A 17,239-nucleotide genomic window follows, 5' to 3' on the forward strand; every position below is an offset into this window, starting at 1 on the left:
GGTCCGGGCTCGGGCCCGGGCCGCCCGGTCCGGTTTTGGTGCCCCGGTCGGCACTGTTCCGGGTCGGGCCCGGGTCCGGACCGGGCACGTTTTCGCGGGTCCGGGCCCGGATCTGGCCCGGGTGTCCGGGTAATACTCAGGTCGGGCCTGGGCCGCGGACTTTTTGGACAGCCCCTGGGGGGAGAAAACTGTCATAAGTGCACCTTAATTATTTCTTAGAAGATTTATCGGAAGAAAGTATCAATAATCAAATACTTGAAAGATAAAAACTCTAGCATTTTTTTAGAAATTGTATTATTAGTAGCATCTGTTTACATTGAAGTCAAGGCTGCAGTGATTTATTTTCTACTTTTCCTTCCCATTATTTACGCAGGAAATTCCTCAAAACAAGGGAAGCACGATGAAACTCGTAAATACAATGTTCATTACTAGCTTGCTGGCTAAATGCAGAAGAGATGAGAGAATCAAAAGGGTTTGTCATGAGCAGCAAATGCTTTAATTGACCGGGGTACTAGCTAGACCAGAAAATGTTTAATATGGTAATTCAAACTTTGGATATATGACGATGCAGATTGATCGTAAATGATCAGATCTTCTTTTTTTTCGTTGAATAACCTAGTCCAGAATCAAATTAATTTATGATCATGAGAGTCATAATAGAACCTCTTAACTATCAAGGTCACCCGTGATGAGTAGAAATTTCTTATTAGCGGGATAAACTTCTCAATTACCAAAGCAAATAATGAAAGAAAGTGTTCAGAAAAATAAAAGATATAACTGTCGCACCACATGTCATCTTTTAGTTATGTGTCCCATATAGTTCGGATGAAATTTATTTTAGGGAAAAATGCTTCCAGCCCCCAAATTCGTAATAAGTATGCTTCCCCCTTCCAAGACTTTTTCAACGCTCTCAAAACCCACAAATTCATAATAACTATGCACTGAGCCCTCAAAACACAAAGCCCAAAAATTTTACACAGGTAAAGACTATAATGCCCATTCTCTTTCTCACCATGCAATCCCTCTGCTCTCCTTCCCCCACCATTTTTGCCCTAGCCCCCTCCGTCCCTTCCACAACCCTCGTGGCGGCCGAAGCTCCTCTCCGGTCTCGCGCCTCGACCCCTCGTCTCCGTTCGCCGAGATCCGTCATGTCCACTGCCGATCCCAGCACGACCTCCGCTCGACCCCTCGCCTCCGTCCCCAACCCAATCCCTCAGGTCCATCATCCTCGAAAAACCCTACCACGTGCTCTCGAGCTCGTCCAGTCCGGCTCCGGACGCCTCTCCGACCACGTGCAGGAGGAGCTCGTCCCAAGGCGGCAGAGTACAACAGCAAGAGAGCAGAGCTCGAGAGCGGCTTGCCACTCAAAGGAGTTGATTTGGATGAGCTCAGGGCACGCGACGTGGCACTGCAAAGGCCTTTTCATGCTCTCCTTCTTGTATTCCATCTGATGGTCCCATATCGAACCAGGTACCCACCCTCACAAAAGCGGTCAAACATTTCATCCAGCGACGTGAACGGAGCATTAGGGGGCCTGCTAGCATTCGTAAAGTGCCAAAAGGGGACGAGCGCATCCTTAGGATCCCGGCTGACCTAGACGACACGAGTGGATTTCTTGAAATTGAGGGAAAATATTCAATTCATTTGTTTATTAATTTTCTGATATTTGAGGTTTAATCTATTTTTGAAGAACAATTATTATAACCAGCAACTTTAATTTGGGTTTTTTTGGGCTTATAGGCTCTATTTTACTCGTGTAAAATTAGGAATCAAGAACGGAAAGAATCAAGATCGGGTTGGTTGTGAAGGATACACGTTGGTTGTGAAGGATACGGATTGGTTGTGGAGGTTACGAATTGATTGTTAAGATTACGGGTTGATTGTGGAGGTTACGGGTTGGTTTGTGGAGGTTACGTGTTGGTTGTGGAGGTTACAGGTTGATTGTTAAGTTTACGGATTGATTGTTAAGGTTACGGGTTGGTTTGTGGAGGTTACGTGTTGGTTGTGGAGGTTACGGGTTGATTGTTAAGTTTACGGATTCTTTCCGTTCTTGATTCTTTCCGTTCTTGATTCTTTACAACCAACATGTAACCTCCACAAACCAACCCGTAACCTTAACAATCAATCCGTAAACTTAACAATCAACCTGTAACCTCCACAACCAACACGTAACCTCCACAAACCAACCCGTAACCTCCACAATCAACCCGTAATCTTAACAATCAATTCGTAACCTCCACAACCAATCTGTATCCTTCACAACCAACGCGTATCCTTCACAACCGACCCGATCTTGATTCTTTCCGTTCTTGATTCCTAATTTTACACGAGTAAAATAGAGCCTATAACCCCAAAAAAACCCAAATTAAAGTTGCTGGTTATAATAACTGTTCTTCAAAAATAGATCAAACCTCAAATATCAGAAAATTAATAAACAAATGAATTGAATATTTTCCCTCAATTTCAAGAAATCCACTCGTGTCGTCTAGGTCAGCCGGGATCCTAAGGATGCGCTCGTCCCCTTTTGGCACTTTACGAATGCTAGCAGGCCCCCTAATGCTTCGTTCACGTCGCTGGATGAAATGTTTGACCGCTTTTGTGAGGGTGGGTACCTGGTTCGATATGGGACCATCAGATGGAATACAAGAAGGAGAGCATGAAAAGGCCTTCGCAGTGCCACGTCGTGTGCCCTGAGCTCGTCCAAATCAACTCCTTTGAGTGGCAATCCGCTCTCGAGCTCTGCTCTCTTGCTGTTGTACTCTGCCGCCTTGGGACGAGCTCCTCCTGCACGTGGTCGGAGAGGCGGCCGGAGCCGGACTGGACGAGCTCGAGAGCACGTGGTAGGGTTTTTCGAGGATGATGGACCTGAGGGATTGGGTTGGGGACGGAGGCGAGGGGTCGAGCGGAGGTCGTGCTGGGATCGGCGGTGGACATGACGGATCTCGGCGAGCGGAGGCGAGGGGTCGAGGCGCGAGACCGGAGAGGAGCTTCGGCCGCCACGAGGGTTGTGGAAGGGACGGAGGGGGCTAGGGCAAAAATGGTGGGGGAAGAGAGCAGAGGGATTGCATGGTGAGAAAGAGAATGGGCATTATAGTCTTTACCTGTGTAAAATTCTTGGGCTTTGTATTTTGGGGGCTCAGTGCATAGTTATTATGAATTTGGGGGTTTTGAGAGCGTTGAAAAAGTCTTGGGAGGGGGAAGCATACTTATTACGAATTTGGGGGCTGGAAGCATTTTTCCCTTTATTTTATCACATTTTTTAATAAAAACATCATAAGATATCTCATTAAGAAAATGTATCCCAAGGTAGCTCTTATTCTGAGAGGGATATAAGCCATGATGTGTACTAGTAGAAAATAATATATATAGCATTATACATATAAAAAGAAGAGCAGAGAGGTAAACAAACCAAAAACTTGGCCAGAGAATTGACAAGAGGGTAGAAGGGAAGTGGTATGGGAGACTCAAACGCATTGTTCAAGATTTCATGAAGATATCATCTAGTATGCGTCTAGATCAACAGTGTATGTACCCACAAATTAAGTAAATGATGATGCTGAGCCTAACTTGTGATCACATGGAGCGGTAAGCCGTCAGCTATTGCAAAGTTTCAAGCATTTAAGGTCTTTAGATGATACCTACTATGAATAATCTGGTGATCTGGACAATTAAAATGTTTCAATATGATTTTTTTTCATAGTTTTGAATTCAATTTCGGATTGAGTTATATAAAATAAAAATAAAAAATAAAATAGATTTTGAGGGAAAAGGCCCAAAGCCCCCTTAACTTTAGACGATTATCAAATAAACCCCCATAAGTTCAAAATATCAAAAAAAACCCTTTTAAGCTAAGGGGTTATCATAAAATCCCCTTCATCTTCAAGATTTATCAGAAAGACCCTTTAAGATTCTATCATAATTCTTTATCATTTAAATAATTATTATATTTGATTAGACATAATTAATATAGATCGCATGATGGAGTTTGAATGCTCTTCCTTGTTTGTGTACAGCAAGCGCACGGAATGGACATCACAAGTATTCTCTCATGGTGCTTTTATTGACTATCACTTTCGGATACCATCATTTGTTTACGTTTTAAATGCATGATTGTTATTCACTCAAAAGGTTGTTATCAAAATTCTCTCTCTCTCCATGCTATAATAAGTGATCAGGATTGAAAAAGTAGATTGTCCACAAACTATCTCTAAAGTAGAGTAATTACGCCTATGTAACAGTAATAATATTTGGTATAAGTCATAACTATCTTATATATATATCTCATTACAGAATTGTAATTTAGTAAATGTCCACTGAAAATTCAAATTGTTTTTGTATATTATCTTCCTAGCTCAAATTTAACCAAAAAAATATAATTTGTGAGGTATATTTTCGGTTATTGTTTAACTGTCGCTCACCGGGCCGACGGACCCATTGGTGTGTGCAAGCCGTAGGATCCACCGAGGGCAACTCGATGTTGGCTAAAATTTACTGTCAAAATACTAGCACTAGTTACTCATGGGCTTTAGGCTTCTCTATTTAAGCGATTAACATTTCTTCACACTAATCCGTGTGGGATTAAAGTAGGGGTATCGCATTAACGGTCTATGTGCCAATTATATTGTGCATGTTTGACTCTGCCTGTCCAAAAAACCCACAACTCGATGTCCGGCCCGGATTCAGGCTGTGTCCGGCCAGGCCAAAACCTAACCCGGGACTAGAGGCGGGCCGAGCTTGACTAGAGCCCAGGTACTTTGGACAGAACCCGGCCCAGCCTTGCTCGGGATGGGCGTTTTGGGCAATATAGCCATTATATTAGTTAATTTTAGGTATTAACAATTCTTAAAAGACTTGTTATAGTATGAGCTTAGCTAAATTGGTAGAGTTGGAAGAGTGTAGTTTGTCACTAATAAAGCCATAAGCTGCTAGTTCGAATCCAGCAAGTCAGATTGTTTTTTATTTCTTTTATCGCTTAAAAAAACCTTTTAATTTGACGTGATTGTAATGTCTATTAAGGTTTTGACATGTTGAGTATATTATAAAAAAAATTTAAAAGCATAGATCTTCAATGTTATAATTATTGTTTAATAGTACTAGTATAGTGCACGAGCTTTACATGAAAGCATATATATTTTGTTTTATGTTTTTATAATTTTTTTGTTAGCTGCAAAATAATAAAATGACTTACATAGCCATATAAAATCTGAATAGTTATAATTTCATTTAAATGAATAAATTGTACGATAAAACTGTGTATAAAGAACTGTATGATTAATTATTATAGTTTGGATAATTGTTATAATTTATTTATAATTTATTAAAATGTTTATAATATATTAAATAATTTTTTTAATATAATAATATTATACATAACATAATTATAATACTCTTAATAACTATATTTTAATTTCATAATTAGTTTATCAGACTGTTAGTAAATAATTTACTAAATTGTATAGTTATTAAATTATAGTGTAATTTATTAATTTAAAAAATACTATTAAAATTATTAGACTATTAATACTATTACAATTATAATAAATATAAACAACTTTTCATACTATTATCATACTTTTAAAAAAACTAATAAGATGAAAATAACAGGTAGTCCCCCATAAGAGATGAAACCCAAAGACATAAGGCATAAGCCTAATGAATTTTTTTTTATTTTTTATTTTTCTAGAATTTTTAAATATTATGTGAAGATTAATTATGGATAAATTTTAAATTTCTATTAAATAAAAATAATTAAATAATAAAATAATAGTGTGACCAAATGTTTTGAAAATGCGTAATTAATAAGAGGTTATATCTGTTAGGTCTCATGTTATGAGCCTACATCTTCTAATCTTATTTTGATGATTATAAATAATTCCTAATATTGTTTGTCTAGTGTTTATGTTAGATATTTTAGACAAACAATAAGTTAGAGGATGGATGGAATCGAGCATTCACGATCATATCCAATGGAGGTTGGTGGAATAGTGGTGTAAGGCAATGTAATTCATGTTAAAGATCCAAGTTCAAGCTTCATCCGTAAGTTTACCAAGAAGAGCTTATTGAAGATCAAGATCATCGCCTGGTATATTAGTTTAGGTTTTATATTATGTGTGTTAATGATACGAGTTGCCGTGCGAGCACATTTGATCGCGAAATTATCAAAGGTGGGTAGAGGAGAAAACAATAAGAACACAAGAATAACTCAGGTTTTGGGCGAAGAAAAATACATTCTCTAGATTATGAGTATGCAATTTACAATCTCTCACAATCTCACTCTAGAATTGAAGAACATGCTTTCCAAATCTCAATTACAATTTTAATCTCTCTTGATTAAACTCTCTGGTTGTTTTAAACCTTAAAACAATCCCTTATATAGATGTACAAACGTGGATGGTAATTTGGTAAATAACCAGACCCAAATTCAACAGGAATTCGTGTGAACAGAAACCCAAACGAACCAGGAAACCATCGATGAGTCGACGCATGACTGAGATGAGTCGACTCGTCAGAAACTGGACAAAACTCAAAAACCAGGAATGAGTCGACTCATGACAGTCATGAGTCGACTCAACCTGATGAGTCGACTCATGACTATTATGAGTCGACTTACAGGCTGAAAACTGGATACTTTGATTCTTCTGCTCGTCGTCTCGTTCCACGCTTCCTCCTGCGTTCCCTTGTACTGTTTGACACCTCTATTCTCATGCTATCATGAGAATCATCTATCCTCAAGCTCCCATGAGGATCGCTAAGTTCTGAAGAGAAGATACACTCATATCATGGGTCCCCCCTTTAGAAACTTGAAGTCTCGTTCAAGTTAGAACTTCAGCTGAGGAAACTCGCGAGCCCCTCCTTCTTTGTTGAACCATTTAGCATTGCTAGGAACTTGACCTTGACGTCCAATAAGAAACGACTCCTTCATTCCCCGCCTCGTCGTGGTCGTTTTTCGCTCCAAAATGCAATCTTCCTCCAGCGGCTCCTCTCTATCAAACCACAAGTCTTCAACATGCAGCAAGATCACCTTGTCATCACCTTCATCATCCAGTAATGGAGGTTCAAACAACTTCAAGTACTCGGCATTGATTACCGAATACATGCCTAAGTAAGGTGGTAAATCGAGCTTGAAAGCGTTGTCGCCAATCTGATCGAGAATCCGAAATGGACCATAACGTATCGGTTTCAACTTCTTCCCTTCTCCCTTGAGCCTCTCCTTACTCAATTTCAGCCACACCATATCGCCCACGCCAAAGTTACAAGGAACCTGATGTTGATCATGCTTCGCCTTGTACCTTGCTTGTGACTTCTTCAACTGTGCTTTAACTGAGGCATGAATATGCGCAATCTTCTCTAGAAATCGCTGAGCACGTTGTCTTTCATTCCCCTCCTTGTCGTCCGTCGTAGCTTCACTCGAAAACACAAGATCAAATGGACTCGGCGGTAAGAATCCATAACAAGTCTCAAACGGTGACTTCCCCGAAGATCCATGAATCGCCCGATTAAAAGCAAACTATAAATATGGTAAGCTCTCATCCCAAGTCTTGGGATGCCTGGAATTATATCCCCGCAACATATGCACCATACTCTGGTTGACTACCTCCGTTTGTCCGTCTGTTTGTGGATGAAAGGTCGTGCTCCTCTTTAATTTAGTGTCCATCAAACTCCACAAAATATCCTAAAAATGTCCGAGAAAACGGCTATCCCGATCCTAAATTATCGAACTCGACAACCCAAAATGCTTCCACACATGTTCGAAGAATAACTGTGCTGCACCCGCTCCCGTCACGGTCTTCTTACAAGGAATCAAAAACACCATCTTACTAAACCGGTCCACCACAACGTACAAATAGTCATGCCCACGCTTGGTAGTTGGCAACCCTCCTAGAAAATCCATAGATATGCTCTCCAATGGCCAAGAAGGAACCGATAGTGGTAGGTATAATCCCCTCTTCCTGTTAGAATGCTTCAAAATACAGCATAACTTACACCCTCCAACATACTTGGTCACATCATCAAGTATCCGTGGCCAAAACACATGTCGTCGTAGATTGAGAAGTGTCTCTTGAATTCCAAAATGTCCTTGCACATGTGAAGTATGTGCCTCTCTAATCCACTGCAACCTATCACCATCCTCCGGAATACATAGTGATGTTCCCCGATACAACAAGTCATCTTCTCCAAGTGCATACTCCCCCATTTGACCAGCCTTCGCTTGCTCGAACACATTACCGAAGTCTCTACTGGATGCGTACAGCTGTACATACTCCAAAGGAACCAAGGGTTGAATACGCGTCGCCACCAATAAAGCCCTTACCGACGGACGAGATAACATATCGGCCAACTTGTTTGTCGCCCCCTTCTTGTACCTAATAATGATGTTGAAAGCCATCAAATAAGACATGTGCCGTGCCTGCTGTAGCTTCGTCTGAGCATGTAAGAACTCCAACGGCTTGTGATCCGAGTGCACAACCACCTCCTTCCCCAACAAGTACACCCTCCAATGCTTAATCGCCTGATAAAGTGCATAGAACTCTTTGTCATAGATCGGATAGTTCGCAATAGTACCCGTAAACATTGCATAATGGTATTCCACTGGCTTCTCATCCTGAATCAACACTGCGCCCATCACATAACTAGACGCGTCAGTCTCTACCTCGAAAGTCTGCTGTAAATTCGGCAAAGCTAACACCGGTGCCTCCGAGATCTTTCGCTTTAGCAACTGAAAAGCCTCCTCATGCGTCCTTCCCCACTCGAATTGAACCTTAGCCTTTGTGAGGCCATGTAACGGTGCCGCATAAGTCGAAAAATATCGAATGAACTTGCGCAAATATTGACAAGCCCTCATGAAGCTTCTCACCTCGATCACTGTCTTCGGCGTCGGCCACTTCGTGATCATCGCCACCTTACCCGGATCTATCCTCCTCTGGCCCTTCCCCACGATGAAGTCGAGATACACCAACTCGTCCTTCCCAAACTCACACTTTTTCCTGTTGAGCTTCAGCTGTCCGTCCTGCAACACTCTAAACACTTTCTCCACATGAACAAGATGCTCCTCCCAGGTCCTGCTGTATACCAAAATATCATCAAGGTACACAATCATAAAATCCTCTATGAAAGATCGCAATAAATCATTCATGAGCCTCATAAAAGTTGCCGGAGCATTGCATAACCCAAACGACATCACCAACCACTCGAACAGGACCTGTTTGGTCTTGAACGCCGTCTTCCAAGTGTCTTCCTCCCGAATCCTCACCTGATGATAGCCAGACTTCAGATCCAACTTCGTGAAGAACCTCACTCCCTCCAACTGGTCCATAAGATCATCAATCTGTGATAGTGGGTAACGATTCTTGATTGTTATCTTGTTGAGCACCCGGTAATCCACGCACATGCGCCAGCCTCCATCCTTTTTGGGCACCAATAACACCGGCGACCCGCAAGGTGAACAACTCGACACTATCACTCCCATCTTCAAGAGCTCCTGAACTTGTTTCTTGATCTCATCGGACTCCTGTACTGATGTGCGGTATAGGCCTATGTTTGGTAAGGAACTCTCGCCGGTCAACATAATCTCATGCTCTACACCTCGCCGTGGTGGTAGTCCCATGATTTCCACAAACAAGTCTGCATACTTGGCCTTCAAACTGTCAAGATCTCCCTCCTGAAGCTTGCTCAAAGTGGACAATCATATCCTACTCAGCTGCTCTTCATAAGGCCGAATGAACAACAAAACGAACTTCCTGCCCGTATTCACCAACCTCTTAGCCTGAGTCACCATCACCAAACTCGCCTCCTGCGGAAGAGATGCCGAACGAAAAATAAATTACGCGCAATCTTTGGTGAACGTATACTTTTGGGCTCGCCGATCATATACCGCGTGTCTATCCCACAAGTAAGGACTACCCAAAATGACTTGGCAAACATCCAATGGAACCACGTCGCATGTGACCTCGTCAATATACGACTCATGGAGTGTAAATATGAACATACACTGGTTCATCATACTCAATCCCGCTTCCTTCTGAATCCACCCTAATGGATAGGGTTTCGGATGTCTCACCGTCTTCAATCCCAGCTTCTGTACCAATGCTTCAGATATCAGGTTCTTCTGACTCCCTGTATCTACAATGGCATCACCAAGCTAGTCTTGACCTGCAACTTCAAAACAAAGAGCTGCTCCCTCAGGTCGTCGTCTTCTTTCGCGGCCTTTTTTTCCGCCATAAGATTGAGACTGCTGTTGGACTATGTCATCCCGGGAACCTCCTTCGAACCCTGCGCTATCACGTATGCTTTCTTCTCCTCCTTCTTCTTTAACCCTTTTGGCTTTAGATGAGGGTACATCTCCCAGCAACGATCAGCCACGTGTCCTGTCTGCTTGCAGTGATTGAATGTCAATCCTGCCTTCCCCGAATCATCCTTCTTATTCTCTTCCTTATGTTGAGAGCCACTAGACTTGCCTCCCGATTGTTTGGAATCTCCCTTCGTTTTGTTTCTCTTCTTCTATTTGCCCTCAATGGCAATTGCCTTCACGCTCGCCTTAGCAATCGTCTCGACCGTGAACAGCTTCATCTCCTTCTGGATGTACTCATTCAGACCTGCCATGTATTTCATGAAGATGGAGTATTCCTCCGTTGCGATGTTTAGGACCATCGCTTGCTACTGGAACTCCGTCGTGTACTCTTAAACGGTCTGATTGAACCTTTGGCGCAAACCATACCACTTGTACCAACGCTCCTCAAGGAACCCCACCGGATAGAACTGCTACCTAAGTAGCTCCTTGAATTTGTTCCACGACGTTGCCTTATTCTCCTATTTGCAATAGGATTTCCACCACGTCAACGCGTGCCCTGAAAGCTTCAATGTCGCGAACACGATCTTCTCCTTGGATGAATATCCGTAGAGGGTGAAGTACATCTCCATACACTCAATCCAATCATCGAGCTTCTCCACATTGACACTCCCATCATAAACAGGAATCTCCACTTTGAAATCTATCTTTAAATTTTGGTAATTATTTTTACCCCCTTGATGTCCAGCAGTCCTAACAGTCTCAGTTCCTCCATCTGAATCAGACTTCTCGCTCTCTTCATCAGACTCGACGAGTTTCTTCTTACCTTTCGAAGAAGATTCCTCCCTTTTGTCCCCTTTGTTAATGAGACCCACGAGCTGACTAAGCGTCGAACCAATCGTCTCGATCTGATTCTCCATGGCATCAAGTCTTGTTGAGTTATCTGCTTCAGATATATTCTCCTTCCTTAAATCTTGGGCTCCTTCCAAGGAAGTAAGGATCTCGCCAAACTTCTTGTACTGTGATCGAGTAAAGACCATAGACAGGATGCCCCTTCACCGGATCTGATGCTCTGATACCAACTTGATATGAGTTGCCGTGCGAGCACCTTTGATCGCGAAATTATCAAAGGTGGGTAGAGGAGAAAACAATAAGAACACAAGAATAACTCAGGTTTTGGGCGAAGGAAAATACCTTCTCTAGATTATGAGTATGCAATTTACAATCTCTCACAATCTCACTCTAGAATTGAAGAACAGGCTCTCCAAATCTCAATTATAATTTTAATCTCTCTTGATTAAACTCTCTGATTGTTTTAAACCCTAAAACAATCCCTTATATAGATGTACAAATGTGGATGGCAATTTGGTAAATAACTAGACCCAAATCCAACAGGAATTCGTATGAACATAAACCCAAACGAACCAAGAAACCATCGATGAGTCGACTCATGACTGAGATGAGTCGACTCGTCAGAAACTAAACAAAACTCAAAAACCAGCAATGAGTCGACTCATGACAGTCATGAGTCGACTCAACCTGATGAGTCGACTCATGACTGTTATGAGTCGACTCACAGGCTGAAAACTAGATACTTCGATTCTTTTGCTCGTCGTCTCGTTTCACGCTTCCTCCTGCGTTCCCTTGTATGGTTTGACACCTCTATTCTCATGCTATCATGAGAATCATCTATCCTCAAGCTCCCATGAGGATCGCTAAGTTCCGAAGAGAAGATACACATGTATCAGTTAAATACTTCAAGCTCAATCATATACACACATACACATTTTGTTATATATATATAAGTTTATATACGCAAGTTTTGGTTTTATGGTTTTCAAGTTTAAATATGAAACAAATACTTATTTATATACATACATACATGTTTCATAGTTATCATGTTTGGTTTTGATAAACAATGTGTTTTGCCACATATACATGAAAATGAACAACACATATACATATATATATATATATTTCATGATTATATGTGAAAATAGTGTATTCTAGTTTATAGACTTAACAATCATAATATACATCTTCTATTAAGTCTATATTTTTGAAAACCAGTTTTTGTAGTATGTGTATTATCATGTCTACAATCATTTTCCAAAGTTTTATATTTTTCTGAATTTGTTTGCTATTTTTAAAAGAAGTTAAAAAATCAGATTTCCTGTTTCAGTCAGGCTGAAAACCTGTTATCAGTCGACTGGTCAATCGACTGATGAAATCAGTCGACCGATCAGTCGACTAAAAAAAGTACCTGCAATTCAAAAAAAATCTGTTTTGTTTTGGTCGACTGACCAGTCGACTGATGAGATCATCAGTCGACTGATAAGGTCTGTCAGTCAACTGATGAGCTGAAAAACGCCTCCAACGGTCAGCTCATCAGTCGACTGATGATCCCGTCAGTCGACTGACCAGCTTCAATGGCTATATTTCTAACATTTGTTATTTTATCATTTTTGCTGGTTTTGCTTGGGTTTTGTGCCTTGGTTTTTCTTCCTATATAAACCCCTATTGTTCTCATCAGAATTAAGTTTTTTAAGAGAGTTTTTAACAAGAGTTTTAAGTGTTTAAAAGTTTGTTTCTCAAGTTTAAGTTTGGTGTTTGAGTTTACAAAGAGGAGGCTTACATTTTTAATTGAGGAATTCATCATCAATCTTCTTCAACCTCTTTGTGTTTATAGAGAAGTTTTTCTAACTCTTTTCTCTAGCAATTTTATTATTGATTTTCATATTCTTATTATTGCTAGTTTGCTAATTGAGTTAGATTTTATTTATACTCATTTTATCACACACACCCTATTAGAGCTTGTAGCATTTCATACATCATATATTGTGTTATGGGTTTGTGATTTGTAAGATTAAGCTTGCATTGAGTTCTCATCCAATTAGAGAACATTTTATTATAATTGAGCTTTATTATGAGTTACATGTTGTATCACACTTGTACACCGAGAGGAGTGTGTGGTGAAAGACGGGGTTGTCCCAAGAGGAGTGGCGTCGGTAGTAATGCCTAGAGGTAGGTCGTAATTTCGAGCACTTGAGGGAAACACGGGCTAGAGACCAACACTTAGAAGGTGTAGAGTGTGATTGCAATTGAGTGTGTTGTAAAGTTTTCGGTGAACTAGAAAACCGAATTATGAGGTGTAAACGTTGTTCGGATGAGCGTAGAAAACCCGGTTATGATAGTAAATTTCTCCCTGGGAGTAGGGAGCGGAGACGTATGACGGAAGGTCCGAACTCCGTGATCATCCTTGTGTGTTAGAGTTTGCATTGGCGTATCATTTGTGTCTAGTGCTTAGTCTATCTTATTCGTCATTGCCCATTGTTTATATTGCTCATTCTTGCTTATATCACATTGTATATCTATCTTACAAGAATAATTTGTTAATAAGTTTCAATTGGCATTAATATCTAATAAGATTAGCAATAACTCTATCCCCCCCCCCTAGGGTACTTTCAATTGATATCAGAGCACTTTCAATATCAGTGAATGATTAACTACAACTAATGATATATTTGAGAATTATCAAACTTAAAAGGGTAAAAATATAAATTAAAACTTTTGACAAGGCAATCCTCTTTTATATGTAGTATAGATATAGATGTTGAATGTTTGCTTGAGGTCATGTTGAATAAATGGAGGACAATGTAAATTAGTGAGTCATAATACTGATCATTTAGAAATGTTAGGTAGGTAAGTAACTATTGAACAGTGTACTCTGGTTGATCTGGGTTAGAGAAAGGGCTTTTGCCCAACCCACACCCGAAGTTACGAGTCGAGGAAAGTTAGCCCAACCCATTTGGACACCCCTATGTTTGACAAATGGTCAAAGTGGTATATCATGTATACTTATAGCTTATAAGCAACTTTGAAATATTTGACAAGTGACTTAGAGGGTGTTTGGGAAAGCTTATTTTTTGCAGCTTATAAGTTACGCTAGTTTTTATTGGCTTTAGACTTTTATGATAAAAATATTATAGAAATTGTTTGGGTAGTATAGTAATTTGTTTGGTCAAATCTACATTATTTAGGTGAGTTTATAAGTTAGTTTTTCAAAAATTAAGGTATACCAGCTTTTTAAAACGTGACTTATAAGCTAAATTATGTTGTATTTTACGAAACAGGTAAAAATAAGAAGGCAAGCTGACAAAAAAATAAGTCTCCCTCAAAACCCTCTTAATTTGACTTATAATGACTTATGCTTTGAGATATCATAAGCAATGAGGTTTGACCAAACAAAAGACAATTATAACCTTCATGATTTAAAAAAAAAATCCAATGCCTCATTTATTAATTACTCGCCACTAGCCACATGTTCTTTTTTGTCATTATGAATTCTAATCTACTCATTTACCGAGCCCTCTACTCTTGAAAACAGATTATAATTCACAAAACTTACCAAGCACTCTAGATTATAATCTACCTGGATTATAAAAAATTTATTTATAAATTGTAAATCAAGTGAATTATAATCCAGAGCTCCTAAACATAATCTGAGTAGGCATTAGGGCAAGGTTTGAGTTTAGAAGGTAAAAAAAACAATCTAGTGTTACTTTACAATGATTGGGGATCAAAAAAAAAGTTAAAGTCTACTATAGAAAGCCTCAAAAGCATATTACTTCACCAAATTAATGTAATCAAAAGCAGGAGTGAAGTCATATCCACAAAACAAAAACAAAAACAAAGTACAGTGGAAAATTATTTGATACTTTATCTTTTTTAATTTAGTAGTACAAAAAATCGATACATATGAGACGTACTTTTAATTTTTTGCTTTTCTTATCCTTGACCATTAGACATATTTAACAACACTATTAACATTAACATCGTTACAATATATACTTTCATGGCACCATACATTATTCTCTATAAATTGGAAATTTCTAATTTTTTTTGTTATTTAACAAAAAAGATTAAGACGGTTTATACGATGACAGCTCTGTGGAATTCGAATCAATTCGTCTAATTCTAAAAATTATACCCCACATACCAACGCCAAAACTATAACATATAAATCTAGCATTTTTATATATAAACATATAAGCTCTTCATATAAAGAAATCTAACGACCCAAAAGAAAAGAAAGGGGGCATAAAAAAAAAAAAACAAAACAAAACCCCGCAAAATTAATCGAGCGCGTTAGGGCCCCTACAAGCCTTGAGCACAGGATTCCAAACCCACTGGACCAAGAACCTCCTCCCGTTCCTCCCATTAACATTCCACCTCCTCCCCTCCCCGTCCCTCGCCCTCGCCGGTGTACACCCGCCTCCCCTGCCGTCCCAGTAGACCCCCTGCCGCACAGCGTCCCCGCATTCTCGTCGGGCGGCCGTCGGTTCCTCCCCCGCGCCTACCGCGCTGATCAGCGGTTCGTTCGCGACAGTCCGCGAGCTCGTTGCCGCATCTACGCTCAGCCAGTCCCGTCTACGCCGACGTCGCCGTTGGGCAGCCTCATCGTCCTATCCCCGACCCGGCATGTAGCCCGGGCCAGGGCGAAGGGGTACGCGCAGACGTCGGGGCACTGCGGCCCCGCTGTTGCCCACCGCGCGTAGGGGAGGGTGTGGCGACGATGGAGGGAAGGTGAAGTAGTGGAAGCCGCGACGGCGCGGCAGAACTCCTGGACCCTGATCTCGGGGCGGTGAGGACGAGGTAGACGCCGTGGCGGTGGTCGACGGGAGGCGGCCGGAGGCGACGGAGTCGGCGATGACCTGCTGATGGAGAGGCGCGGTGAGGTCCCGGCCGCGGGTGAGGTTGGCGTTGCGAGTCGCTCGGAGCGGATGTGAAGGAGCGCGGTGACGTTGGATGAGGGTTGGTCGGAGTACGAGCGGCGCAGTGGAGGACCACTGGGAGGGGAGGGGGAGGCGGGGAGGGGAGGAGATGGAGAGGAGGAAGTCGCGGATGAGGGAGCGGGAGGCGGCGGCCAGCGGCTCGTACCAGATAGGTAGAGGTGACCGGGAGGAGACGGACTGGGCCCATGTGGTAGCGGAGGTGGATTAGGTCGGAGGAGCCCTCGTAGCGCTTCGAAGGGGAGAACGAGGAGGGGAGGCCGCTTCGGTTGGCGGCGGCGGGCGGGCGGCGGGGCGGAGATTGTTCAGGGAGTTTTTGTACGGGAAGGGGCTCGCTGCTCGGAGGCGGAGCTTGGAACCGATGACGAGGCGAGATCAGGAAGAAGACGAGAGCAGCGGCGATACGCATTTTCCTTTTTCTTTTATTATTATAATAATAATAATTATTATTATTATTTTGAATTGGGATTTTGCTTTGAGTTGGAGTGGCGGAGTGAGGAAGGAGGAGGAGGAAAATAAATAGGGGGCGAGCAAGGATGAGAGTGAATAGGGGGAGGCATGGGGCTGGGGAGGGCAGGGGAAGCTGGTGACAGCTTGTATTCGGGCCCACGTGGCCTTTTTTCAAAAAATTTGATGATTAACAAAAGAGGTTTTTCGAATTAGTCCCAAGAACCTTTCGTATTTCGAATGGGTCCTCTAAATACTTTCAATTGTTTCGACGTTGGTCCGTCACCTAGACCTTCCGTCTGAATTGTTAATCATGGTTCGATTAGTGTTAGCTTGATAAATTTGGAACGATCAGGTACTGCAAAATCGTTATATATTCGGTTTGTGATCTAGTGAAGTTTGCTGGGGTTTTGCTTTTGAACGCAGAGAGATGCATCCGGAGATGAACAGGAAAATGCTGAGGATGGTGGAACATTCTCTCACTTTCAATTACCATGTAACTTAAGGGACTGACTTCGTAGCACTTAAAATATTAGGGGACTAATTGATAACATGAATATCTGCGATACTAATTTCAAAATATGGAAGATGCGGGGACTACGTATCGAAAACACCGTAAAAAAGAGGGAGGAGGTGTGGGTGTCAAAATTCGCGCCCAGGTCATGTTATGTTGATGGTTGAGATGGGTATTTTTCAGCTAGGTGTGTTGGCAAAA

The 17,239-nt window shown here is 41.4% G+C and overlaps 1 protein-coding gene across 1 annotated transcript; it reads right to left on the reverse strand.

Moving 5' to 3' along the window:
* On the reverse strand, positions 15,702 to 16,592 carry LOC109838549 (protein EXORDIUM-like 5). Its single transcript, XM_020406980.1, is given in 4 exon segments — positions 15,702 to 15,858; positions 15,860 to 15,890; positions 15,893 to 15,925; positions 15,928 to 16,592. Coding segments are annotated over 4 exon segments (780 nt in total). The 5' UTR covers positions 16,487 to 16,592.

The sequence above is a fragment of the Asparagus officinalis genome, chromosome 4 (genome assembly GCF_001876935.1).
Source record: "Asparagus officinalis chromosome 4, Aspof.V1, whole genome shotgun sequence".
NCBI classification, from domain to species: Eukaryota; Viridiplantae; Streptophyta; class Magnoliopsida; order Asparagales; family Asparagaceae; genus Asparagus; species Asparagus officinalis.